Source organism: Phocoena phocoena, chromosome 2 (assembly GCF_963924675.1).
Source record: "Phocoena phocoena chromosome 2, mPhoPho1.1, whole genome shotgun sequence".
In the NCBI taxonomy this organism is placed as follows: Eukaryota; Metazoa; Chordata; class Mammalia; order Artiodactyla; family Phocoenidae; genus Phocoena; species Phocoena phocoena.
This window is the reverse complement of record NC_089220.1, coordinates 154231940-154258326: the sequence shown is the minus strand read 5'-3', so window position 1 is coordinate 154258326 and position 26387 is coordinate 154231940. Positions and strand designations below refer to the sequence as shown.

The following is a 26387-nucleotide window of genomic DNA, read 5'->3' as shown; positions in this document are numbered from 1 at the left end:
GAAGGAGGCTGGAGGCGCAGACAGACTACCAACGTCACCCTCGGTCACGGTCAAGGCAGGCCACAAGCCACTTCTCATCTAACACCTTAAGGAAAAGGCCCTGGAGAGAATCAAGAAAATCGAAAGGGAAGATTATGGTCTTTTTATTAGTAATACTTGTCACTGGTAATAGAAAACGGAGGCAAGGTGGCCCCGGTGCCCGCCTCCACGTGAGCTTTCCTTCGGTCACGACCATGTGGCCCCGGGCCGGGGTGTTCCAGAAGGAAAATCCCTGTGGGTGGTGTGTTTCTGTCCTCAGTCTTGCGAGGTTCATAACCTGCAGGTACGTGGTGGGAGGTGACACGGAGGCGGGGTCACAGCACCTCCCCCGAGGCGTCAGGACAGGGGTCCCCGGGGTGTCAGTGTGCCCGGTGCTTCCTCTTTTTGTGCTTTTTATCCTTCTTTTTGTTGGCACACTTGGGACAGAACCACTCCATCTCTTCTGGGGGCGCAGCCATTATTCCGACGCAGGGCCTGCATGGTTACCAAGGAAGAAAAGGCTTCAGACAAACAAGCTTTATTTATCCACACATTCTTTTCCTGTGTTTTTGAAGAATTTCAAGTCATTAAATAATGGCCTAAGTCTGTGGTGTATTTACCAGAAATCCAAGTCACATAGCTCTGACGGATGCTGCGCTACTGCTGGGCGTGTGGGTGATCGCCTTACACAAAGCCCCTCTCCAGGCCCCGCTGGAGAAATTAATTAGCTCATTCATCCTTTCAGCCAGAAACAGTCTAATGCTTCTGAGCCACGGCTTTGTTTTTATCTCAGAGATATCATATAGCACGTGACTAAGTGGACTCCTATCTTTTTATATCTGATATTTTCAAGATAAAACGGGAAGGCTGTTTGCATGCATTTCGATGGTGTTTCTTCGGTTTTGGGGGGGCGCTGAAGAGGCACAGAAACCACACAAGCTGTCCCTTCACTTCTGCACTGTGTGACACGTTTACGGGGGTTCCCTTAGCGTTGCCATCAAGCACTGCAGCTGCTACAGAAAACGACTGGCAAGAAAGGAAAGGGAACCCCCTCTAGCTCCTTTTCCTTTGTTAAAGCAGGAGGATACATAAGCTAAGCAACACATCTGGAATTTAGGCTGAATAATGATAGTCCAAAGACTCGTGATTTTTGCGATTCACACGAACGCCTTTCTCTTGGCAGTGATTCTGCTCCGTACACTGCTCTCCGGAGAGGAACTGCCCTGGAAGAAAAGCCAGGACGGGCCAGAGGCACCCCCACACCCCGTGTGCAGAGCCCCTCCCCCCAGGGCCACGATGGGGACTCACCAGTGGTACCAGTCGTCACAATCATCACAGCCAATCATGGGGCTCCCGTCATCGGGCTTGTTGCAGCCGGGACAGATCCAGATCTGGTTCCCCCATTCGTCTCGGATCTGGGGTTGCAGGGGAGGGAGCAAAACAGAGATGCTTTGAGGAGGAAGTATCCAAAAAAGGGCACAATAAGGATCATTACTTCACACTGTGAAGCTAATACACAGACAGATTAAACTAAAAACAGAAACAAAAAACCCAGTAGTTAACAGTTTAGTAAAGCTGTGATCATGGTCATCACTATCCTGGGATCACCTGAAAAAGCAAATGGCTACTAAGTGTTCAATGATAAGACATTGCTTTTTCTTTTTTTTGGCCCTCGGCTTGCAGGATCCCAGTTCCCGACCAGGGATTGAACCCAGGGCCCGGCAGTGAAGGCCCAGAATCCTAACCACTAGGCCACCAGGGAACTCCCAAGACATTTCTAATGAATATTTTAAACTCTCTTTTGTAAGTCATAAAAACAAAGCATTTTATAATCATTTCTGTAAGCAATATGACCTACAGCCACTTTTATCTAAAGAAATACTGTAAACACACACATCCTGAATGACTAGGGTTTTCATGGAAGTAATGACAAATATTTTTGAAAGCTATTGAGCTCAACTCAATGTTGTTTCCTCCATCGCATTCACAGGCCTGGAATTAATAAATACGGCCAATGTGCATGTATCGCCTTATTACTTATTAGCCAAACCCTTCTCCTGAACTAGCTGATAAGATCAAGGATATAAAAGAGTTGTTACTAAGTAACTTTCCATTCCCTTTATGACATTTTCAGTAAAGTACAATCAACTAAAGGGCAAATGAAATAAGGGACGCACGGGAGGCCAAAGAGCCACACATTTTCATGTTATTTTGCAACAAATAATGCTGTGCTCTGAACTTTGCTTTACTTAACTTAGCAGTTCCAAATAAGAAGCATCCCTAACTGAACAACTTCCTCAAGTTCCACATGAACAAGACCGATTTGGAAGAAACAATTCTATGACGGCCATTCAAAACCAGGAATGATAATTTTCTAAAGTTTTTCCAATCACACAGCATATAATTTCATTCAGTTTATTTTGCAAGCTATAGTCTCTTCTGGTACTTTAAAATACAACACTGACTAGATGTGCAGGAGAGATGGCTTTCTGTGTGTGTGATGGGTATACGGGGGGCAGAGGTATTTCATTCCACTGATGCACTATTTTAAGGCTGACCATTCTCAAAACAGTCTCTACAGAGGCAGAGGATGCTGATGTGAAGGCTTCCTAAACAAATCTGTGGGCAGCTACAGCCCTGACTCGGTCCTCTCTAGTTTTAAGGGGAGAGACCACCAGTTAGCACGTGCCAGGTGTCTGGGGCGAAGGCTGGCCCAGCGCCCTGGGCCCTGAAGCTGACATGCATGGCCAGTCCTGCTGCTGGCTGACCTTTCTTGAAATTAGGAGGCCGTGACCCTGTGACATGAGAAATCTGCCACAGCACCCATAATAACTAACGCCCAGCCCTTCACGGTTTACTAAGTTCTTTCAAATGTCTTACTTGGTTTCATCATCCTAAAACAACGCTTGGCTAGGTTAGAAATGGGGAGACTGGAGCTAAGGGAATGTCAGTGACAGTTCCAATGTCACAGATTGGGCAGTGACAAAATCAGCCCTTTTGCTGTATAGCCTGTGTCTTTCCTTCAATTCACACATTTTGTCTTCTGTCTACAAAGTGTCTCTGAGGAGACAGAACGCTTTTCATCCATGTTGTCTATGCAAATCTGACCCATCGCCAGGGAGTTAACTCAGAAATCCACTGGAGAATCAGAAATCAGTGACCACCTAGTCTATCAACCCCCTAATTACACCTGAAGAAATGGAGGCCGAGGAGATTAAGTGTAAACTCCTCCCCGATTAACCCATCTTGGGGTGATGCGGCCTCAATTAAACACCTGTGGCAACTGGTCCTTGAATGGACTGATTTGACGATCACAGATTTTTGTATCACGTCTTCTATTTTTGTCTTGAATGGCCAATATTTTTCTTCCTGTTAATATTTCATGTCTTTATATCCTCTCTGAAGATTTTTGAGATTTTCTTCTTATCCTTCGTATCATTATAGTGCCTCAAATACTTAATGATTCATTGAAATTTCCTTCCCAAATGCCTTTAGAGATGTAATACTTGCACGATTTATAACAACAACAGCAGGAGTCTGACCCCGCCACCCTCCAGTCCCATCTATTCAGAAGGACCCGAACCGCCACTAGGCTGACAGATCTCAGTCCACATACTTGGTGATCTCGGCTGTGTCAGCTCAGCTAGGACCTCTGTGTGCCTGATATCTTTTCGTCGCCTGTTTATGTGTCACTCTACAGAGCTCAAAGAACATATTTATGTAAGCGCTTTATTACTTGATTGAATTCAGGGCTTGAGTAAGATCTGGTACTAAGTAAGTATGGGGAGAACATGTAAAAACGGTTCCATGACAACCGTGCGAACTCATTCATCAAGGTGAGTTTTTCCACCTGAAGACAGGCTTGGACTCAGGAAGCTCTGTGTCTAAAAGTTCATTTCCATTCACTCTGCAGGCCCTGGTATGTTCTGGACCTTAGCCAATGAGTTACTATAATTAGTGCTGCTGCCCAGAGAGAGCAGCTGGCCCATCAGACGTGTGTATATCACACAAATTATACTCTTAAGTGAATCACTGCTTGATCAAGAAAGTCAATGAGGGGTTTAGCTATCACTACTCACCTCTATACTTATACACTGATTGTGCTGTGTAGGTACATAGTCATCTTCCAAAACAATGCTCTGACATTATTTATGGAGACTAAATATGCAAACATCCTAAAATACTTTTCAGCTGAAAGCTTGAAAGTGCAATGAAAATGCCTTTCCAGTCATAAAGAATTGCCTCTGAAGTTCAATAATGATTCATCTGACACTGCATTTTTAATTGAAAACATTTTCATGAGGAAGGAGTGAGCTCTTAAGTGGCTGTTTCTTAAATATTCCAAAAAATAGAAAGTAGCGCACCACGTAAGTGCTGACCGTCTCCGTGACCACACTCCGGACGGGGGCTTTAGAACTGGCAGATCCCGAGGCTGCGGGGGCCGGAGCGGGCATCCCGGTGAGGGGCGTGCTGGCCGGGGCCAGAAGGGGCAAAGGCACGGGGGCGGGGCTGACGTGCACGGGGACAGGGGCGGGGGCCGGCATGGGCGGCGGCGTCTTGGGTCTGTTCAGAGAAGGTGCCGGCTTAGCCTCGGGGGCTGGGACCACTTTGCTGATGACACTGTCAACAAAAGAGAGAAAAGGAAAAGTCAAAACACATAGTTGAGTCAAGCCAGGTAGCTGAAAACATGATCGCACAATCACTTGGTTCTTCTAGCAGCAAAAGACTTTTTGGAGAGTCCAGAGAGCGATGGAGCTCAGGGTTAAGGCCCTTCCGCAACCTGCTTCTCCACTTGCTCGGTCACGGCTGGCCGAGATGTCAGGCAGCGGGGGGTGAGGCTCCAGCTCCTTCCCTGGTGAGGTCGCCAAGTCGTGATTAGAGCTGCGCGCTCCTCTGTCTCTTCATTAACACTGTCTTACCCACAGAACCCATGCCGGGGAAGAAGAACTAGGCTCAGAGCCAGGATATCTGAGTTCAAACCCTACGTCTTCCACAGGCCGGCATGTGACCTGGGGTAAGTCGTTTAAAAGTAAAAGTTAAAGGAGGCAAGAATATACAATGGAGAAAAGACAGCCTCTTCAATAAGTGGTGCTGGGAAAACTGGACAGCTACATGTAAAAGAATGAAATCAGAACACTCCCTAATACCTCACACAAAAATAAACTCAAAATGGATTAAAGACCTGAATGTAAGGCCAGACACTATCAAACTTAGAGGAAAACACAGGCAGAACACTCTATGACATAAATCACAGCAAGATCCTTTTTGACCCACTTCCTAGAGAAATGGAAATAAAACCAAAAATAAACAAATGGGACCTAATGAAACTTAAAAGCTTTTGCACAGCAAAGGAACCCATAAACAAGACGAAAAGACAACCCTCAGAATGGGAGAAAATATTTGCAAATGAAGCAACTGACAAAGGATTAATCTCCAAAATTTATAAGCAGCTCATGCAGCTCAATATCAAAAAAACAAAGAACCCAATCCAAAAATGGGCAGAAGACCTAAATAGACATTTCTCCAAAGAAGATATACAGATTGCCAACAAACACATGAAAGGGTGGTCAACATCACTAATCATTAGAGAAATGCAAATCAAAACTACAATGAGGGATCACCTCACACCAGTCAGAATGGCCATCATCAAATAATCTACAAACAATAAATGCTGGAGAGGGTGTGGAGAAAAGGGAACCCTCTTGCACTGTTGGTGGGAATGTAAATTGATACAGTCACTATGGAGAACAGTATGGAGGTTCCTTAAAAAACTAAAAATAGAACTACCATACGACCCAGCAATCCCACTACTGGGCATATACCCTGAGAAAACCATAATTCAAAAAGAGTCATGTACCACAATGTTCACTGCAGCTCTATTTACAATAGCCAGGACATGGAAGCAACCTAAGTGCCCACTGACAGATGAATGGATAAAGAAGATGTGGCACATATATACAACGGAATATTACTCAGCCATAAAAAGAAACGAAATTGAGTTATTTGTAGTGAGGTGGATGGACCTAGAGTCTGTCATACAGAGTCAGAAAGAGAAAAACAAATACCGTATGCTGACACATATATATGGAATCTAAAAAAAAAAAAAGGTCATGAAGAAACTAGGGGCAAGATAGGAATAAAGACGCAGACCTACTAGAGAACAGACTTGAGGATATGGGGAGGGGGAAGTTACCGTAAGCTGCAACAAAGTGAGAGAGTGGCACTGACATATATACACTACCAAATGTAAAACAGATAGCTAGTGGGAAGCAGCCACATAGCACCGGGAGATCAGCTCGGTGCTCTGTGACCACGTGGAGGGGTGGGATAGAGAGGGTGGGAGGCAGGGAGATGCAAGAGGGAAGAGATATGGGGATATATGTATATGTATAGCTGATTCACTTTGTTATAAAGCAGAAACTAACATACCATTGTAAAGCAATTATACTCCAATAAAGATGTTAAAAAAAATAAAAAATAAAAAAATAAAAGTACTAGTTACTCTGCGCCTCTAGGCAGCTGATGTTATGCTAGGTGCTTTCCACACATCACCTCATCTAGTCCTCACAACAACTTCAAAGAAGTTATAGTGACCCCGTTTTATAGATGAGGAAACAGGATTAGAGAGAGAAAGGAATTTGGGTAAATGGGTGGCAGGCTTAGAACCGAGGTCTATTTCATCCTAAAACTCTTCTTTTTACAAAGTGCCTTTATTTGAGGGGAAAAAAGGATATCATCTCAAGTTTAGAGAAAACATATTTGCTTCTGGTCTCCCTCCCTCCCTCCTCCAGAAGGAACCACTGTCCTCCAGCCGGGAGCTGTGTTTCTAAATTTTTGTTCTTTGAACTTTTTCTGCCTTTGCAGATACCCTTAAACAATGCATATCATACCACTGTTTTATGTGTTTCAAGTATATAAACAATTCACACTATATTTATTGTTTGCAACTAGCTTTCCTCACCTAGTTTTTTTTTGTAACTGAGATATAATCAACATTGTGTAAGTTTGCACAATGTGTTGGCTTGACACATTTGTAAACTGCAAAATGATTACTGCAGTGGCCTTAGCTAATACCTTTATCACACCATGTAATTATCATTTCTTTTTTTGAAGGGAATTGTTTGGATCTAGTCTCCTGCAACCTTGACATTTGTTAATACAGTATTGTTGACTATCATCTCCATGCTGTGTATCAGATCCCTAGAACTTATTTGTTTACTAGTTGCCCACTTAGTTTTATGCTCTTGATTTATCGGTATATATTATTTTAATTACTATATAGTATTCCATAGTATGAATAAGTCAAAGGGTTTTTGCCCATTGCCCTACTGACTGTATGTATCACCTTGTAAATGTGACATGTTAACTTGTAAATATGGTGATGAATCTCCCTGGGCTATATTCCTAGACATAAAGTTTCACCTTTATTAGGAATCCGGAGCTGTTCTCTAAAATAGGCTGCATTGACCTACCTCTTCCTACCATCCCACACTGACCTTCCTAGACCTTGCTTTTCTGATCAACAAAGTATAAATAAAGATAGCTGCCTGTGAGGGCTATGGTGAGAACCTGAATAGGGAGGAACACGTCAAGAACTATGTACAAATGTGAAGTGTCATGGCCACTGCTCATGTCATGCTCAGCATTGTCATGACCAATCCACACAGGGCCTCTTTCTCAAAGTTCTTGTTTAGAAAAACACCTCCCCTACAAAGCACCAATTCTTTGCTATTCTGATCAGAAGACTACAAAACAGTATTTCAAAAATTCCATCATTATACAAGCAAATAAATAGTGCTGTTACTTGCTCTCCACTTGTTTCACGTGAGTGTGATCACCTTCCTAACTCGAATGTAGCCAAAGACCAAGAGAATTTAACATGGGCTGTTTGTCCAGGAGACACTCAATAGATGCTTAATGTAATTCATAGTGAATATTGATCCAGTAGTAACCAAGTTCCCAGCTGTTGTGAGTGCTGGAAATCCAAGTGCATGCCGGCACCTGCTGAATGTTTACTTGCCTATCTCACTTGACCCTCATAACAACCAAATGAAGTAACAAGTGCTGATATTATCTTCCTTTTGTAGAGGAAGAAACCAAGGCACAGAGATTAAGTACCTTGCGCAAGTTCACAGACAGAGCCAGGATTTAAACCCAGGCAGCCTGATTTCAGAACCCGTGATCTTAACAACTACACTCTGCTCTCTGTGCTTACTGAGTGAGGTTTGCCTTACATGTAAGATGAGAGGTCCAAGTTATTACTATGGCATTTATATCCATAGGGCAAGCAACTCCTTATTCTTATGGTCAGACTAAAATTTAAAAACACTGTTCTGGGAGGCAGTTTCCCATAATGGTTTAAAATATGGGTGCTGGCGTATGCTAATGCACATATATGGAATCTGAAAAAATGGTACTGATGAACCTAGTGGCAGGGAAGGAATAAAGATGCAGATGTATAGAATGGACTTGAGGACACAGGCAGGGAAGGGGAAGCTGGGACGAAGTGAGAGAGTAGCACTGACATATATACACTACCAAATGTAAAATGGATGGCTAGTGGGAAGCTGCTGCATAGCACCGGGAAATCAGCTCGATGCTTTGTGACCACCTAGAGGGGTGGGATAGGGAGAATGGAAGGGAAGCTCAAGAGGGAGTAGATATGGGGATATATGTATACTTATAGCTGATTCACTTTGTTGTACAATGGAAACTAACATAACATTGTAAAGCAATTATACTCCAATAAAGATATTAACAATAAAATAAAATAAAATAAGGGTGCTGGAACCAAAACTAAAGGAAAAGCAGGAACCCAGAGAGTTAAGTAGAACACAGATGTTTCACTCTGAGGGCATTTGTATAAGGCGAATTGGATCTTTGGTTTTGATACAGGGGACAGGTTTCAGAGCCCAGGACCTGTCAAAGTGGAAAGTCTAATAGAACTCCCTCCCCACATTAAGGACTCCCAACAGGCTATACCAATTAGGTAAGAATGAATCAGATCTCATGAATTCTCAACTCTGGTGGTCCAGGACAACATATTTAAAGTAATTTGGACTTGTAATGCACCTAGGTACCCAGCACTAATCATCTTGAAAGGAAGTAACTTAAAATCTAGGCTTCATATTATTAATACAGACAATTATTTAAGGAAAAAAGCAGCACAGAATCAAAGATAAACATATAAGGAAGCAAGGCTGCAACAGGGAGAACCAGAAGAAATAACAGACAGTATAAAGAGACCCATAAAGACCGCAGGTACTACAATTATCAACTACAAAACAACTCTGCTTACAGTGTTTAAAAAAATAAAAGGCAAAACTGGAAATTATCTGTAAGTAATAGGAGGTTACACAGAGTTATCTAGCAGATTTGAAAAGATCCAAACAGACCTTATAGAAATGGAAAGTACAGTAACTGAAATTTAAAACTCAGTGGATGGGAGAAGTATAAACTGAATAGAACAGAAGAAATTATGTAGAATGTAGCCTGGAGTGGCAAAGAAAATACAATAAAAAGGTCTAATTAGTACTGTTTAATCTAAATTCTAGAAAGAGAATGAAACTGAGGTAAAATGTTAACATAGAATATCTGACTTTTACAGAACTGATGAAAGATACTAATCCACAGACTTAAGAAGCCCAACAAATCCCAGGCAAGATAAATAAAAAGAAATCTATACATACACACATCAGAGTGAAAAGATAAAATATCACAGGCAAAGAGAAAAGTCTGAAAAGAGCCCAAAGGAAAAAAGGACAATTACTTTCAAAGAGGAAACAGGTGACAGCTGATTTCTCAACAGCAATGCTAAAATCTAGAAGACAGTGGAATAACATCTTCAATATGCTAAAGGCAAATAAATTTTGTCTTCAAAATCATCTTTCAAGAATAGGATGAGGGGCTTCCCTGGTGGCACAGTGGTTGAGAGTCCGCCTGCCAATGCAGGGGATACAGATTCGTGCCCCAGTCCGGGAAGACCCCACATGCCGCGGAGCAGCTGGGCCTGTGAGCCATGGCCGCTGAGCCTGCGCGTCCGGAGCCTGTGCTCCGCAACAGGAGAGGCCACAACAGTGAAAGGCCCTCGTACAGCAAAAAAAAAAAAAAAAAAAAAAAAAAGGAATAGGATGAAATAAAGACATTTTCTGGCAAGCAAAATCTGAGAATTTGCCACCAGTGGACCCTTACTAAAAGAAATTCTAAAGTAGCAATTCCCAAAGTTTTTGGTCCTAGGATCCCTTTACAATCTAAAAATTAGTGAGAAACATAAAGAACTTTTGTTTATGTGCAGTATATCTGCCAATACTTACCATATTAAAAATTGAAACTGAGAAATTTAAAAATAATTAGAGAGTTCATTTAAAGATAACAATAACAAACCCGTTACACGTTAACAGGTAGCATTTTTTTAAATGAAAAGGAAGTGGCAGTTTCCTACAAGTTAGTTGCAATGTGCAATCTAAAGCCATATCAATAAGCTTTTCATACTCTGTTATATTAAAGTCCATTGATCTGTCTGGCACTTTGAATAGATATTTTACCAATGCATGATTTTATAACATCATGCACTGGTGAGCTGGAATATTGGTTCACTGAATTATGCAGATCTTTCAAATATTTATACATTATATAATATTAAAAAAATCGTATTTGTTGGTGTTACCATCATCTCATGAAAAACTTCTTCAATTGTTGAGCTGTCAATTTGCAATGATATGTTTTCCAAAATTCTAACTTTCACATAAAAGCCTGAATTTTATCATCTATAACAAACGCTCTCAGGTATTTTCTTTGAAATAACAGTCTTGGGCCTTCTCAAAAATGTACAATATCCATGGCTGCTTTGTATCCTAACTGTGTGCATATCTGTCTTTATCACTCACATTAGGTGGTATGTTCCTTAGGAGTAAGGTATGTACTATCTTACTTGTCTTTGAATTATCTGCAGTATTAGACACAGTGTCTTGATACATATTCATCAACTTTAATATGTTTAATGCCTAATATTACAGGAAGAATGCTCCTATAGAATAATTATTTTACTTTTGAATATTTTTTGCCTGTTTAAAATATTTAAAAATAGGTCAGTTTCCTCTATTCTTTCCTTCCTGCCCACCTTCCTTCCATACTACTTAATGAGTCCCAAGACCACTGAGATTTCTATTTGCCAACATGGATTCTAATTCCTCATCTGTGTACTCATTCTTAGACCAAGAATGATCACGACACCAATGCAAGATACAAACACATCATGAAGGTTTCATTATTTTATGTGAAATGCTTTTAAGTTGTTTTAAGCTATACCAAACCCATAATGAATATTATTTGCCTTGCCTGACTCGTTCTCAATCCCGTTTCATTCTCCATTCTTCTTAGATTTTTCCCTTTCCTACAAGGTCTGTGAATGGTGCCCATGAAGATGGTTTAGCATTAGCAGTGCAGCCAATGGATGTAAACAGACTGTTGATCAATTTACGGGGCAGTACCTGAAATCTCAGAAATACCTACTTGTACAAATCTTATTTTTCAACTCAGAGAAATGGTCTTTTAATGAAAATAACTCATAATAAAGGTAATCCTTCCAAAGTGCCAAATATTCCTCCAGTTCAATTAAATTTCCCCTTTAAATTTGCTATGTATTGATTTATATACTTATATTTCTCATTCAAATTTTCTGAGTAGCAAAAGGAAAAAAAATATAAGTGGGTAACTCAGTGTTGATGAGACAAAACACGTCCTAATTTTCTGCTTCCAAGAGGTTAGGTTGGTATTATATGGGCTCTAAAGTGACTTGTCTTTCCCAACTCTCTTGAATTTCACCAGAAAATTCACAGAGTTTGAAAGTTATTTGATTCTAGCTGCTCAGTTGCTTTTGTGGTAACTGGAGGCACAGTTTTGAGAACAATTCTTTTATTATCTCTTTACTTTTGAACATTACAGAAAAAATACATAAACAGTATCACATGATATAATTTCTCATCACTTGTGAGATAAGCTATCATTACTCAACCTAATATGATCATTGTAAAAATAATTTTGGGTTCCTATTGGCCTCCACCACCGATCTTTATTGTTTCCTACTTCTAAACAGCACTTTCTCTGTACTTCTTTCCGTTAGTGGCACTTTCCCTCCTCTTTAACTGCAATAGTAAGCTCTCCTCCAGAGTTCTCTGTTGAATTAGCAATGTCTTCAGAGTAACCAACACCGCCCACAGCTGGGTCCCACAATGGCTCCATGCTGCTAACATTACATCTTTTGGAGGATTTGATCAGAGGGCTCTAGCTGCTATAAACACTGGTGTTATTCATAAAAACATGCAGAAGGAGGATTTTTGGCAGGATTTCTTTACCTGTTTCCCCAGCACAAAACACTGAAATAAATAGAGTGGGTCATGCGCTGCCTGGCCTGTAATGCAAACTCAACAGCTTGACAAGTCAACAAAGGGCCCGTCCTCACCTCTCCAGCCACACAGAGGCTCGGAGGTTAGAGGCAAACACCATTTGGATACGTCTACATGGGGAGTTTAATGGTCCTCATTAGTCAGCGATTGTGTGCAAACACCGTGAAGCCGGCCATCAAAGTTATCAAAGTCCGTGTGACTGGCTACTCAGCTGCGCCCAGTTCAAAAGTTCCGTCAAAGTTCCCTCACGTGGCTCACTTACTTGCCTCAAAAGCCAACAGCCATTTTTAAATGGTGACAAAACGATGCCATAGGTAAAGACTACTGTAAGCACCTCCATGAATGTTATATAAACTTCTCAACAGGGAAGTTCTTTGATGTCTGGGAGAAAACCCACTTTGATTAAAAAAATATATATATACGTACACACACACACACACACACACACACACATTCAAGCCACAACTTGATTTTCTTCTTCAGATTTAGAACTCTGATCAATCTCAGAAATACCATGCACCTTTTGAGATACACATGAAACAGATTCCCATGTTGTACTGTAAACCAAGATTTCACTATATATTACTATAAAACCGGATCATTGTGTCTGTGGTTATCTAAAACATCACAGTTTTGCTCTCTTACTTTTCTTGTAAAAGTCCCGGAAATACTAAGCCCAAGCATGTCCGGCAGCCTCCTCCCACCCTGGTGGAGTGTCCTCGCAGCCTGGGTGGGCTCTGACTTGGACAGCTAACAGGATATCATGAAAACAACTGTGTGTGACATCCGAGCTAGGTCATAAGAGACACTGCAGCTTCTGCCTTGCTCTCTTTTGGATCAGTTGCTCTGCGGAACTCAGAAGCTAAGTCATGAGGACACTGCAGCTGCCTTAGGATGAGACCCATGTGACCAGTAACTGAGGCCTCCTGCCAATAGCCATGTGTGAGCCCGCAGTGCATTCTCCAGCCCTGGTGAGGCCTTCCAGTGACTGAAGCCCTGGGCAGCAGCCTGACGGAGACTGGAGTCAGGACCACCCGAATTCCTGACCCACGGGAAACTAGGAAGTAGCACGTTTATTGCTTTAGCTGCTAAGTTTTGGGGTCATTTGTTATATGTGGGAATATAAAATTAATATACCAAGTATTTAATTTGTCGCATTTAGGTACATAAACAAAAATTCAGAATTTAGGAGAAATTATATTTTAGAGCATCGGTACTTAAAATGCCAAAGTGTAACACAGTCATTTTCATATTTCACATGTGATCAAAAGGAACAAATAACAAAGACAATTATGAGAATCAGTGCTATGTTGATTCTTCAAATCAATCATTATCCTTATTCTTCTTGATCCTCACAGCTCGACTTTCAGCATTCATATAATTAGCACATAACTGTAAATGGATTTAATTCCTCAAGCTCATGGCTTGCCTCTTGAATATTTACATCATCTTATCTTGTCATAGCCCAAGTACATACCAAGTAGCAAACATTTTGTCTTTTAATTCAGGCATGACCTATTTGAAAAATGAAACAGATTGCATGAAGTAATTAGAGGAAAATATAGCCACTGTAGAATCTTCATTTCCAAAGAAGATACCCAAATGATTAGACTTCTATTGTCAAATGTTCAAACTCTGTAAAATACCCTAAAAGGGCATGAATACTTAGATAAATAATAAATAACGCATACTTCTTCATTTTTGCAAACAGATATACAAAAGGATAATTTAAGAAAAGAAATAAAGATGGTAAGCTATAGGTCGAGGAGGATAAAGGTAGAGGGAAAGGGCGGAAAGCAAGACATCTCTGAACATATTACATAGTTTCAACTTTGGGGGCAAGTAAATGTCTTACATATTCAGAAAATTAAATTTATAAAATTGCCTACAAGTCAAAAATAAATGGAAAGGAAGGAACCTCAATGCATATCTTGTTGGTGACACAACCACACACACAGAATTATTTCAGGTGACTTTAGGAGGTCAGCACTTTGGACCTCCTCAGACTCTGCTCCACCCAAGTCTTTTCTGATCCTTCCTTGCTGGAAGCAATCACCTTGAACTTCTGTATCATCTGAGATGTATCTCTTATAGACTTGAACACTTTCTACCTCTATTATGATTGTTTACATCTACGTTCCTGAGAGAAGAACCAACACCTGATTCAAATTTACCATTTGCACAAGTGTATCTCCTTCGACCCAGTTTTACTATGTATATAATTAAAATTAGTATTTTTCAAATGCAAAACAACTTTTAAAAAATGTAAAACCATGAGGGTGTTGTCTAGAGAACTGTCAGGGTTCTTTTCAAAAACCAAATTCCCTGGAGTCAGCACTTCTAAAAGATTTTGTGATTTTAGAAAAGCTTCTGCTTCTCTCCAGCAAAGAAAGGGTACATTTAGTAGCAAAAAGCAAAACCAAATGAAACTGAACATTCAACACTGATGAAACTTCACTTTTTTTTTTTTTGCTATACGCGGGCCTCTCACTGTTGTGGCCTCTCCCGTTGCGGAGCACAGGCTCCGGACGCGCAGGCTCAGCGGCCATGGCTCACGGGCCCAGCCGCTCCACGGCATGTGGGATCTTCCCGGACCGGGGCACGAACCTGTGTCCCCTGCATTGGCAGGCGGACTCTCAACAACTGCGCCACCAGGGAAGCCCTGAAACTTCACTTTTAATACTCTCTGAGCCTGGAGTCTACAGAGAAGGATGAGATGCTTTTACATGAACATATGCTAAAGTTGCAAGTTAACCATATAAGATAAACCTTCACTCATTCATTCATTCATTTTAGGATTAAATAACATCCCAGTTATCTGAAAACATTAAAAGCAGTAAGATGATATTCAGTGAACCTGAAAAATGAACAGGATTGTGATTAAGATTTGTATCTCACTGTAGTGTTATAATATTCAGTTATTACTGAAGTCATGCTTGGAAAACCCAACACTACTACTTCAAAATATATTAAAATTTGATAATAGCTGCTGTGTCCTCACCAAAAATCACCATGCTTTACATGAATTTTTATCTTCCTCAGTAAATAGCATGGAAAAAAAAAATATATATATACTTATAGCATGTGATGTACACAGAGATGTATACACACACATATATGTTTTTTCACCTTTGTGGACTAAAGAAGCAGAAGTAATTGATTAAAATCCTAAGTACATACGGCATAGAGAGCCAAAGATGGGCAATCAGTGAGCGTGCTCTGGGAGAAAAGCTACTCCCAGATTCAAAGAAAAGTAGATTCATATTGAGGGGTGTCATTTTCCATCTATCCAGAGTATATGAGAGGTGCATCTGTTACTAGATAGATAATGCAAGTCTTTAAAAAAATCCACATTTCCCTTTTACATAGACTACAGAATGACCAACTTTACATTATTTAATAAAACACATTTGGAAACGTAGTCACTCCATCTGTAGGATCTTCCAATTCCTTTAAGCAACTTATTTTCAGCATCCTCTTATTATTCAAAGGACCTCTAAAGTTAGGCAGAATTCAAAGAGTCACAGTTTAGGAAGGAGAAGCAATCTCTGACAGAAGATTTCAAGACCAAACGTAGCCTTCCCATTGTACTCCAGGGCCAAGAGTAAGCTTCCTCTATCCCCTTCAGCCTTCTTACTTAAGGGTTTTTTTTTTTTTCTCACTGTTGTGGCCTCTCCCGTTGCAGAGCACAGGCTCCGGACGCACAGGCTCAGCGGCCATGGCTCACAGGCCCACTTAAGGGGTTTTTACTTGATAAAACCAACTCCTAATGTTACAGCCATTCTGGAAAAGTAACTCAATTAAACTTTATTTTGATGCCACTTCAAAACTATGAAAGCTTGTTCAAACAGAGTGAAAATCAGTGCTATGGTTCAACAGATGAGAGACTGTTTCAGTCCGTGAATCCATCTCAGCAAATATTTATCACCCGTCTACTACGTCTCCTACCCTTGGGTGGCTGGGTTCAAGGTGAATGGGGCACACCCTCAATTTCCAAGAAACGGGGGAAGACAGTCACATAAAGGTAGATCGATAAAGCATACGAAGTTGAACAATTTGGATGAAAACAGTGTATTCTGGGCACTTGGAAGAAGGATGGCTAGCCTGGGGTAGGGGTGGGAAGGTGGGCTGTGATCACTTTCCCTAATGACAACGGACAGTTTTAAAAGATGAAGACGAGTGACTCCCATGAAGAGGCAGGGGGGGTGGAGGCATTTGAGGTGGATGGGACAACCTGAGAAAAGGAATGAAGATGCAAAGCATCCTGTTCTGCATGGGAAACCGCAAGCAGTTTGGAAGCGCCACAACGTATAAAGCATAAGCGTTCTGGACAGATTGCTCTGGAGGGAATAAGTATGGAGAACAGTTCTGAGAGGCAGCAGGAAAGGAGAAGAGGGTAAGGAATTGACAAATATTGTCGGTAAGGCAGGGAGGGGCTGGGGACTGGTTGGTTGTCGGGTGGGTGAGGGGTTGGGAGTAAGGGAGGGAGGTATCCCCCTGCCTTGGGTTTCTGTGATGCGGGAGCTTTTACAGTTAGAGGGTAGAGCTTAGAGCTCAGATGGGTGTAGGGTGATCGGCGCTGGGTACTTGATTTGAAAAGTGGAAAACTGAAAAATCTGTTATTCTCTCTAGGAGGCAAAATAGCTCCAGTAGCTAAGGGCATTTGTGTTTCCAAGCCAAAGGCATCTTTGCCTGGTGTTGGGGGGGCGGGGGCAGTTCCAGAGGCCTGTGAGTAGGCATCAACATCTTTCCTCCTCTGGTGCTGATGACTACTTGAGTCTAGACAAGGAGGAAGGACCCAAATTTGAAGACGGTGACTGGGAGGTATAAGAGTTCAGGTGACATTCAAAGGAGACCTCACAGGAAAGGGTCTTTCTCTTTCCTTAAGTTTTGTTCAAAACAACACTTTTGGAGCTGGGAGACATTCATGTCTTAATTTTCAGATGTCCCATCTGGTGATATGACATAAATAAAATCTCCCAATTCTCCCAGCTAGAGTGTATTTGTCTAATTTCAAGTTACTCTAGAAACTAAGGCAGCTTGAAAATGGAGGCTCTGATCTCATCATCAACAAATAAAAAGCATAAGGAGTACAAGGTTGGGGAAATAATGGTGTATTCAATTTGGAAAGGCCATGTTTGAGGTGCCCCTGGTCTTTCCAGACTTTCTAACAGGTAACTGGGCAGATTAGTCTGCATTTTGGGGAGAAATCTGAGCTGGAAGTAAAGATTTGGGAATCATCATCACCTAATTTTGAAAAGAGTGAAAAAGAAACTTTAGGGAGTAGTAGGCCAAGGGCAAGAAGAGAAAGAAAAAGTGATCAAAGAAAGATACAAGCAACGATGGAGAAAGAGAATCAGATGCACGTAGTACCAAGAACAGAGAGTTTCATAAAGGGCTTGGTGGGAACGACAGTATCTGAGAAGCAGGAAGGATGAAGTCACAGGCCCGCAGCACCGCCTTGGGATGCATTTAATCATCTTAATGAGAAGCTTCAGGAAAGTCTCCAGGGCAGAAACCAGAGCATAGGGAGTTTAGGAACAAAGCTAGAAAAAAACATTGGAGCAAAGTACATACAAGGAATATGCTTTGAGGAGCGAGAATGAAAAGAGGAAGTTACATGGCCTTTCCCTCATCTAGAGGGGGAGGCTGGTGAAGGTGGGAAGGTTTAGGATGGTAGAACCCAAGGCTGAAGGGAAGATACCAGAAGGAAGGAGAGAAAGATACAGAGGAGAAGAGATAAGGAAGGGAAAGAACTTCCGGGGTGGGGGGGAGAGGGCGGGGTCAGGAAAGGCGGGGATGGAGAAGGAGCTGGTCCTGAAGATCAGGAGGGATGCTGGGCTCCTTGCTGGACCCTGGAGGACAAGCCATGAGGACAGATGCAGCTCTGGAACCCAGAAGAGTAAATCCAAATGGGGTAACGTGGCTAGTCAGTCCCCACGGTGACATGTCCCTCAACCCAACCCATGTGTTCAGACTACGGCAGCCACATTTGAAAAAGGCTGCAATATTCTAAATGAGCGGTTCCCAACCTTTTTGGCACCAGGGGCTGGTTTTGCGGAAGACAATTTTTCCACAGATGGGGGGTGGGGGGCGGGTTGAGGGGGCCGGTTCAAGCGACGGGGGGTGGCAGATGGGGCTTCACTCACTCGCCCGTCGCTCACCTCCTGCTGTGCGGCCCAGCTCCTAACAGGCCATGGACTGGTACCGGTCCGCGGCCTGGGGGTTGGGGACCCCTGTTCTCAATCACAGAGGTCGGGCAGTGACACAAATTTCCATCTCACGAGCTACAAAGGCTGGAGTGGCAACAGGAAGGAAGAAGCATCACACTACGCCTCTCAAGCTTCTACGTTGAGTATCTGAACGCGACGCCCCAAAAAGACGGGGCGACGGAATGCAAAGAATCTAAATTTCCTATGTTGCTGTCAGTAAGAGCAAGAGTGTTCTCATCAGTAGGTGTACATTCTCTTTAAACACTAGAAGTGTGAGTAGTTTGATCTTTAGGGGAAATTATAGTCAGATAGTATCCAAAAGGTTACCATGATATAGCTAAATTACCTCTGCCTGTCACAGGCTGAAGAACATTTAAATTCTGGAAGTCCGCACCAGCTTTGTCTAGATAACAAATCTTAAGTACCTTCCTATATTCACTCAATTAGTGATCTTGGGCCTTGATAACACTGCAGGGAGAAACTTTCCAACTATCATTCAAATCATATCTAAAAAGGTGGTCATAAATATTTTAAAACCTAAGTGAACTAATAAGACCTAGACCCATTAAGGATAAGATCTTTTACAACAAATTAAATAAAACAATTTATTGAAGTCTGGACTCAAGATAAGCTAGATTTACTAGCTGACCTTTTATTCATTTAAAGAACAAAATTAGCTCTAATTGCATTAGAATGGAATCCAGTAAATTTTCCCCAGTCTTGTAATGTGGCATCCGTGTAAGGACTGCTGTAATTGTTTACAAGTAAGATGGAAATGCTTTGATTATAATCTTTCCAGTTGTTTTACTGGGTAGTAAAAACATTTCCCAAAACCTAAAGCCAGTTTTTCTGACAGCATACTATTTTCTTCTCTTGAATACACTGCATCTTTGGTGTTAACCAACAAGCCATCATGTGCCAGACGAAGAAATTAAACTTGGGGATTCCATCATAACTCTAGCTCAGCAAAAATGAGAGAGTGATGTACGGAGGTTAAGGTATCCTAGTCTGGAAAAATCAGAAAAGGGCTGAAGACCCGAGTAAGAAAAAATTTAACCACCTGCTTCCTCTTGGAAATATAACTGAGATATATGGGTTTGGGTCTGTTGAATTTCTAAGTATAAAAGTTAGCAAGAATAATGTATACCACCCATAATTTGTGTTCTCATTGTTCAGCTGCTAGGAAGTTTCATTTGTAATGTTACCATCTTTCACTAGCATTAAAAATAAGTCATTTGCCATAAATTTTAAATACAGTCACTCAAGATTTTTATTCTTATTTATTTACTTTTTTTGGGGGTGGGTCACTGTTCTTGTTAGTTAGCTTCTAATATAAGCAAAATAACCTATGAAATGTTTCAGTATCAGTGGCAAGTTAACCAGGGCAAAACAAAGAAAACTATCAACACTTTTCAATCTTTCTCTCTCTCTCTCTCTCTTTTTTTTAAAAAAATCAAAGCAGACAGTTTTATCTGTAGGGAAACAAATTAAAAATAGAAGAACAAAAGGCCTTCCAAATCTGACAGGATGATGGTCTGAAATGTTCTTAAACTTTATTTCTAAAGGATCTTTTTTTTTAACCAATAAGCTTCCTTGCCCTGCCTCTTCAGTATACTTTTATAAAAATATGAATCTGATTGCCTTTCCCTAAATAAAATAAAAATATATCAATTGTTTTTGCCTGCCCCTCATCCCTTATTCTGGTAGGAGAGTCCTTCTTTCCTTCTGGAACCTAACATTTCCCCTTCTAACAGGGCTCTCCCCCCTCCCACTGGGGCTGGTTCCTAGATGGGAACCCACAGCAGATGCTGTGAAAGGCGGGGTGGGCAGTTCAGCCTGTGAGCACTAAGAACCACACCAGCCAAGAGCAATCTGCACCATCTTTGCCACCACACAGAGGTTAGACAGAGAAAAAGAAAGTGAACAGAGTCTTAATGACACTTTTTGAACCCTTGTTACCACTTTGCCTAAAGCCAATTTCTTTGAGCTAGTTTGATTAGGGTTTCTGCTACTTGCAACCAACAGTCCTGACTAATACAGAGAGAAAGTGTTGCAACTAGGGAAGGGAAGACTCCTTATAGAGGCACCTTCACTGAGTGTGCGTCTATGTTACATCCTTGGATCAGGGGTTGGTGTAAGAAACAGTCAAATAAAAAAAAAGGTGTTCTTGCCATCTGGTTCCTTATGGAAATAAAATTTCAAATTTAGTGTCTTCAAAAACTTTGTCTCTCCTGAGAAACTAGGAGGTACCTTCCTTTTTAAAACTGCACTTCACTCTGCACTTATTGCCAGGAAGCCATAATCATATTTGATGTGCAGTCATTTGCTTCTTTTTCCTCTCCTTGGCCTTGGTTTCCTAGTGTTTTCTAGTATCTTTATGTTCTCTCTTTCAGTCACCCTTAAATTTGTTTAGACTGGAAAAAAGTCTACATATGAATGAACGACATTTTAAGTGTAGGAAGAAATGTAGAAAGTGAGATAAAAATCATTTGCTATTATTTTTCTAAAGAACTTGTCACTAAAACACCACTATACACATTTCACCTATTATATGTCTTTCAGAGAAATGTGGCTACATAAAAATATAAAACGCTTACTTTCTTTAAAAATATTTTAAATGGTTATTTTTGTAATTGCCCATGGTACCCTCTATTTCTGGCTGTCCTATCAAAAATAGTTAATCAGAAAAGTTTGGATCACAAAAGAGACAACGAATACCTGTACATATTTTACATTTTTAAAGGTTGAACATTATTTTTCAACATTAATGAGCAAAGTTTTAGCTCCCATTTTTATAGCATGTATAATTTAGAAATTACAAGTATTAAGAAGCCTCCTCCCAGGCATAAACTAAACTCTATAAACTGCAATAAAAAAACTGAATTACTTACATGAAAAAAAAAAGCGTCCAATTTTCAGCACCTCTGTTAAAAGAGGTTTGATTAATGAAAGAATTTCCTGAATTATAAGAAATACATAATACCATGAGTATTATAATACTCATAGCTGTGGTGATAAAAATGTTAGCAGAAAGAAAACTGTAACTTCCAGCAGTAAAGTGGTCATTGCAAAATATCTCAGCATAATTTGCATATTTTGGGAAAAGGATTAAACTTGTGAAAGAGAATATTTATTGTGACCTCTCAGCCAAAAGAAAATTTAGGATTATTAATGATAATGATATTGTTTTCATGAAAGTTACCATAAATGATTCTGTGTCACTTGATCAAATACAGTATCTAACTGGAACAATAACTGAGCCTTACTGGATTTTTGGAGGAGCCCAATTCATTATCCCCTCCCTGGTGAGCTCACTGAATAAGGGCAGCAATGTCCTGAGAGCAGGACCAGCTCCCAACTTCTCCAATACAGTAACCCTACCGACCAGACCAAAGCTCCCTGGCGGGAGAGCCACTCTGCCCTCGGAAGAGCCAAGGAACAGATGGAGAAAAGGACAGAGCTGCGCCCCCAGTGCCAGGGAGATGACAGCATTAAAGATACATTTGAGAAATGTGAGGGGGAAAGAATGCTTAACCCCCTAAGCACTACCATTATTCACCCCCAAATCTTTACAAACCTTGACCTTTTTTCTTAATACTTTACCAATACCTAAAGTTACCTTTTTTAATGAGAAGCTCCTTTAACAGAATTTTGAGCTTTATAAATATAACCACACATTTAATGTTCTGCCATGTCTTTCCCAACAATCCTATCTAAACAGTCCCACACTAAGGTACTTCCTTCCTCACGTTACTCTGCTCTATTTATACCCTTCATAGAAATAAATAAATGAACAAATGCTGAAAGTTAGCCCAATTTTCCCACACTTGCTCAAAATAAAGGGATGGTAAGACTGGGATAACAAATAACATGGCGACTGTGCTGCCACTTGCCCATCCCATAGTGGACATCACACGCATACTCTCTGTCACCAAGTCCAGCGGGACCTCAAAATCCTGATCAATATGGCTCCAGGCGCCGCTCCTGGGCAAGCTGAAACCTACCTGCTTTCTCGGCATCAAGGCAAAACTTGACTGTTGGGCCAGACTCAGTTATTTAATGATGTATTTGAATGTATTGTTTCTCCCCATTCATATCACCCCCACAAACTATGGATGTTGAGACTGTAACTTCAGGGTTAGTATTTTAGTTTCATCTTCAATACAAACTAACAGGAACTCTGGGTCCCCATTACTGGGAGACCTACTGAAGGAATTTGAGGTCCCTGTAAAGTCACCCTGAGTTTTAACACTATCAGAAGGAGGCACTGGACTGACCACAGACCCTTTAGAATCCACGTTAAATGAAGCGGAAAACAAGGGCCCTCTGTCTGGCTTCAAGGGACAATAATAGAGAATAGAGGAAATAATCTAACCTCATAGCACCTTCCTGAATCACGGGTCAAAGGCATAATTTCTTTATAAGATTTAGAAACTAAATATTGTCTTAAAGATCTTCCAACGAGAGTGTAAAATTTGAACCCTGTAAAGCTTTTTCTTTTTCCTGTAGTTTCAAAAGACTCTATTCTCTGCCTGTTCTTTAGCAGTAAACAACCCCTCCCCATAGACTATTCAAACTCCTCCATTTGAATGCGAGTCTGCTCATTAATTCCACTTCAAAAGAGCGTCATTACACGCCCCCGGCTGTATACAAACTAAGTAAAGGCACATTTATATAAATCTACCATCTCTTTTCCATTATTATTGCCAAGGAATAAGCCATGTATCCTTATGCTATGACAATAAAAGATTACTTTTAATTTCATATAATTTTCATGTTCATAAAATGTTATCCTTCTTTTAATTTTTTTTCAAACATTCTTGGCTTGTGAGTCATAAAGAACAGACAGTGGGATGGACTGGCCCACGGCCATAGTTTGCTGACCCCCGATTTAGATTTAAAACAAAAAAACAGAAAACAAACAAGTTAAAAAAAAAAAACAACCCTTATCATTAACTTATATTTTATATAAAATCCTATTGCTATGTGACTTGGGCCTCTTTTTCTCTCTCTTTTTAAGTTTAAAATGTAATATATTTCACTTAAGTTATTCCTTTGCTCATTATAAGTATTTCCTCGTGTCTGACTTTGGTCAAGTGATTGACTATTCATATGATATGGGAGTTATTTACCTAAATGTCAGAAAGTTTACATGTTACATAAAGTTATACTTTCAGGGACAATTTGTCCAGAATGTCTGGGTACTATAATTTCCGTAATACTGAACATTTTGTTCCAGAGTCATAGGATCTATTTCTCACATCGTCCAATATCTTAGGTATATGAGTGATTTATCGAGAGGAAAAGAAATTACTCAACAGAATAACTGAAAGACGCTTAAGGGTAGATGAGATGAATATTATTATCAGTGCCTTTTTACAAACCTTATTTCTCTAAAGGAATAAGCAAGCCAAACTTCTGTGTGAAAGGAAAGATGAAGTAATGGTGAGTTATGAGAAAACTGGAATAAATATGAACGGCTAGGAGAAAAGTAGTTGTCCAATGATAAATAAGAACATCTTCCCTTTAGAGTAGTGAACCCAAGTACAGGATTGCCAAGGAGATGGTAGGTACAGTTATTTTGGTTGGGTCTCTTTGTTAACTAGCCCTCTGTCCTCTGATGGTTGAGGGAGAAGGATGTTACTAAAATTTCTCATCAGAATAACGCTGGGATTTTTCGTTGTATTACACTTAGAACTAACAGAAGCAGCGGCTGCATAAAATACATGCTACACACCAACTTTAAGATGGAACGAACCATGAGAATGTAAAGCAAATTTCCTGTTGTCTACTGTACCTACTAAATAAATAAGTTCATGGCTACTACTTTCATTTTTATGGCTAAAAATTGAATGAAAGTTAAATGCCTTGTAAGCCTATTTTCTACATAATATTTGATTGTTTGCAATGTAAACTAATCCATTTTCAGGTTTACTGGTAAAAAGTAAGGTTGTAAACTTGTACTTTAAGCTTGTAACATTCATTTAAATGATGTATAATATGATTTTTAGAAGAATGATTTTCAACATGATTTACAAAAAAAAAAATCAATGCTTCATTACCCTATTAGGACCATATAATAGCACTGTAGGCCTTAATTCATACCCTCAAAATGAATAAAAGAAACATAGCCAACTAATTTACTTTGAAGAAGGGTGGGTGGATGCGATGATTCCGTGAAAATTAAGAAAATAAACAGTAAACATGGGGTTTACATTTCCAGTTCTCTCTTAAAAAAAAAAAAAGAGCAGACAATTCAGACTTCAGTTACTATTATATACTGTTTCACCAAGCCTTTGGCAGTATCCTTGTTTTATATGCACAGAATAAAACCATGTGCCATCTGAGCAAGAAAAGAATTTTCATTCTTTGTCCTGGTGACAGAGAACACACACTTGAAAAGGTTTAACATTACATCCACCTGGGCATAACATGGTAGTCAGTCCATTTAATACATAGTTTCTTATTTTTCAGATAACCAGAGCCTTACAAACTATGCAGAAACAATGTCCTGTGCTAGTCTTTACAAAAGAGAAAAAGTGCCAGAAAAAAAAACCCCCAAAACACAAAGGATCCTATATGTTGAATAAAGCAATAAGCATTAACTCTGAGGAAGAAACCAATAAAAATTTGAAAATGAAGACTTTTCAAAATACAGCTTGACCCTACTATATATTCACACTGGGAAAAGGTCTATAGAATTAAATCCACTAGGAAAGAGTAGTGAAGGTTAAGTTCCATCTATTGCACTCTAAGTGGAAATGTCTGTACTTACATTTTGTCTTGGCCAGCTCCAACTCTGAGAGTCAATCTGGGGATCACTGGGCTTGGGGCTGGGACCACTGGCTCCACTTTTATCTGTTGAAGATATTACGTTAGAGTCAAATACTTTTTTTTCAACAAAAGTACCTCCTCCCTTTTCTCCTACTTCCTCATCTCCACAAACTTGATAAGCCTTTAAGTTTCAAACGTGCCTAAAATGCTAGATGTAAAGATAAACTGGGCTATTTTGTTTTCATTTCCCAACAACTGAAGGCTACCAGGCAACATGGACAATTCCATAAACTTTAAACACTAGTAAATATGGGAGTTATTTCTGCATTTTCTTAGTTTTGACTAATTTCTTGGATTTTATTGTTAGAATTTTTAAACAGAAACTGTTACCTGGGTCATTCAGTGGAACGTTTAAGTAACTGCCAGACTTAACAAAAACAGAAAAAAATGCAGTCATAGCTTCACTATAAGTTAAAATGAATCTATTAATGCGTCTTGAAAAACATTAGACTCATCTCATGTTTACAATGTCATAAAAGGAAACCAACACACTAAGTGTAATTACAGCACTGAACTGTTGTATTTTTTGGCTAGTAGAAAAATGATCTAAAATATTGTACAAGACAAAACATATTTATTTAGAAAGGATTTATGGCAAAGGCAATAACTGCTGAATAAGCTGAAGATCTCACAAATATTTGAGCTAATAATCAGAAAGGGAATACACAAATTGAGTATGGTGTTAAAGGGATTCTCCACAATTTCTGGCTTGAAGATCCTATACAGAACAATTGACATTTTGAATGAACAAAATGAACAAGAGATGTGCAGTTCAAATTATTATCTACATCAGGGTTTTCCAGCATTTTTGGTGGGATGGTTCCTTGGTGGTCCCAGGCACAGCCAGATTTTTAACATCCCTACATGCCAGTAGGACACTGCTAGTCACTTTGACAACTAGTGCAAACCACTGATTTAT

At 40.2% G+C, this 26387-nt stretch overlaps 1 protein-coding gene across 1 annotated transcript in view; it reads right to left on the bottom strand.

The window, feature by feature from the left end:
* Positions 1-398: 398 nt before the first annotated feature.
* TAF3 (TATA-box binding protein associated factor 3) overlaps positions 399-26387 on the bottom strand; it is a 158418-nt gene continuing 132429 nt past the window's right edge. Inside the window, exons 4-7 of the mRNA XM_065872440.1 lie at positions 25410-25492; positions 4383-4638; positions 1327-1433; positions 399-513 (exon numbers count right to left, since the gene is read on the bottom strand). Coding sequence (XP_065728512.1) covers positions 399-513; positions 1327-1433; positions 4383-4638; positions 25410-25492 — 561 coding nt within the window. The remainder of the gene's footprint in view (positions 514-1326; positions 1434-4382; positions 4639-25409; positions 25493-26387) is intronic.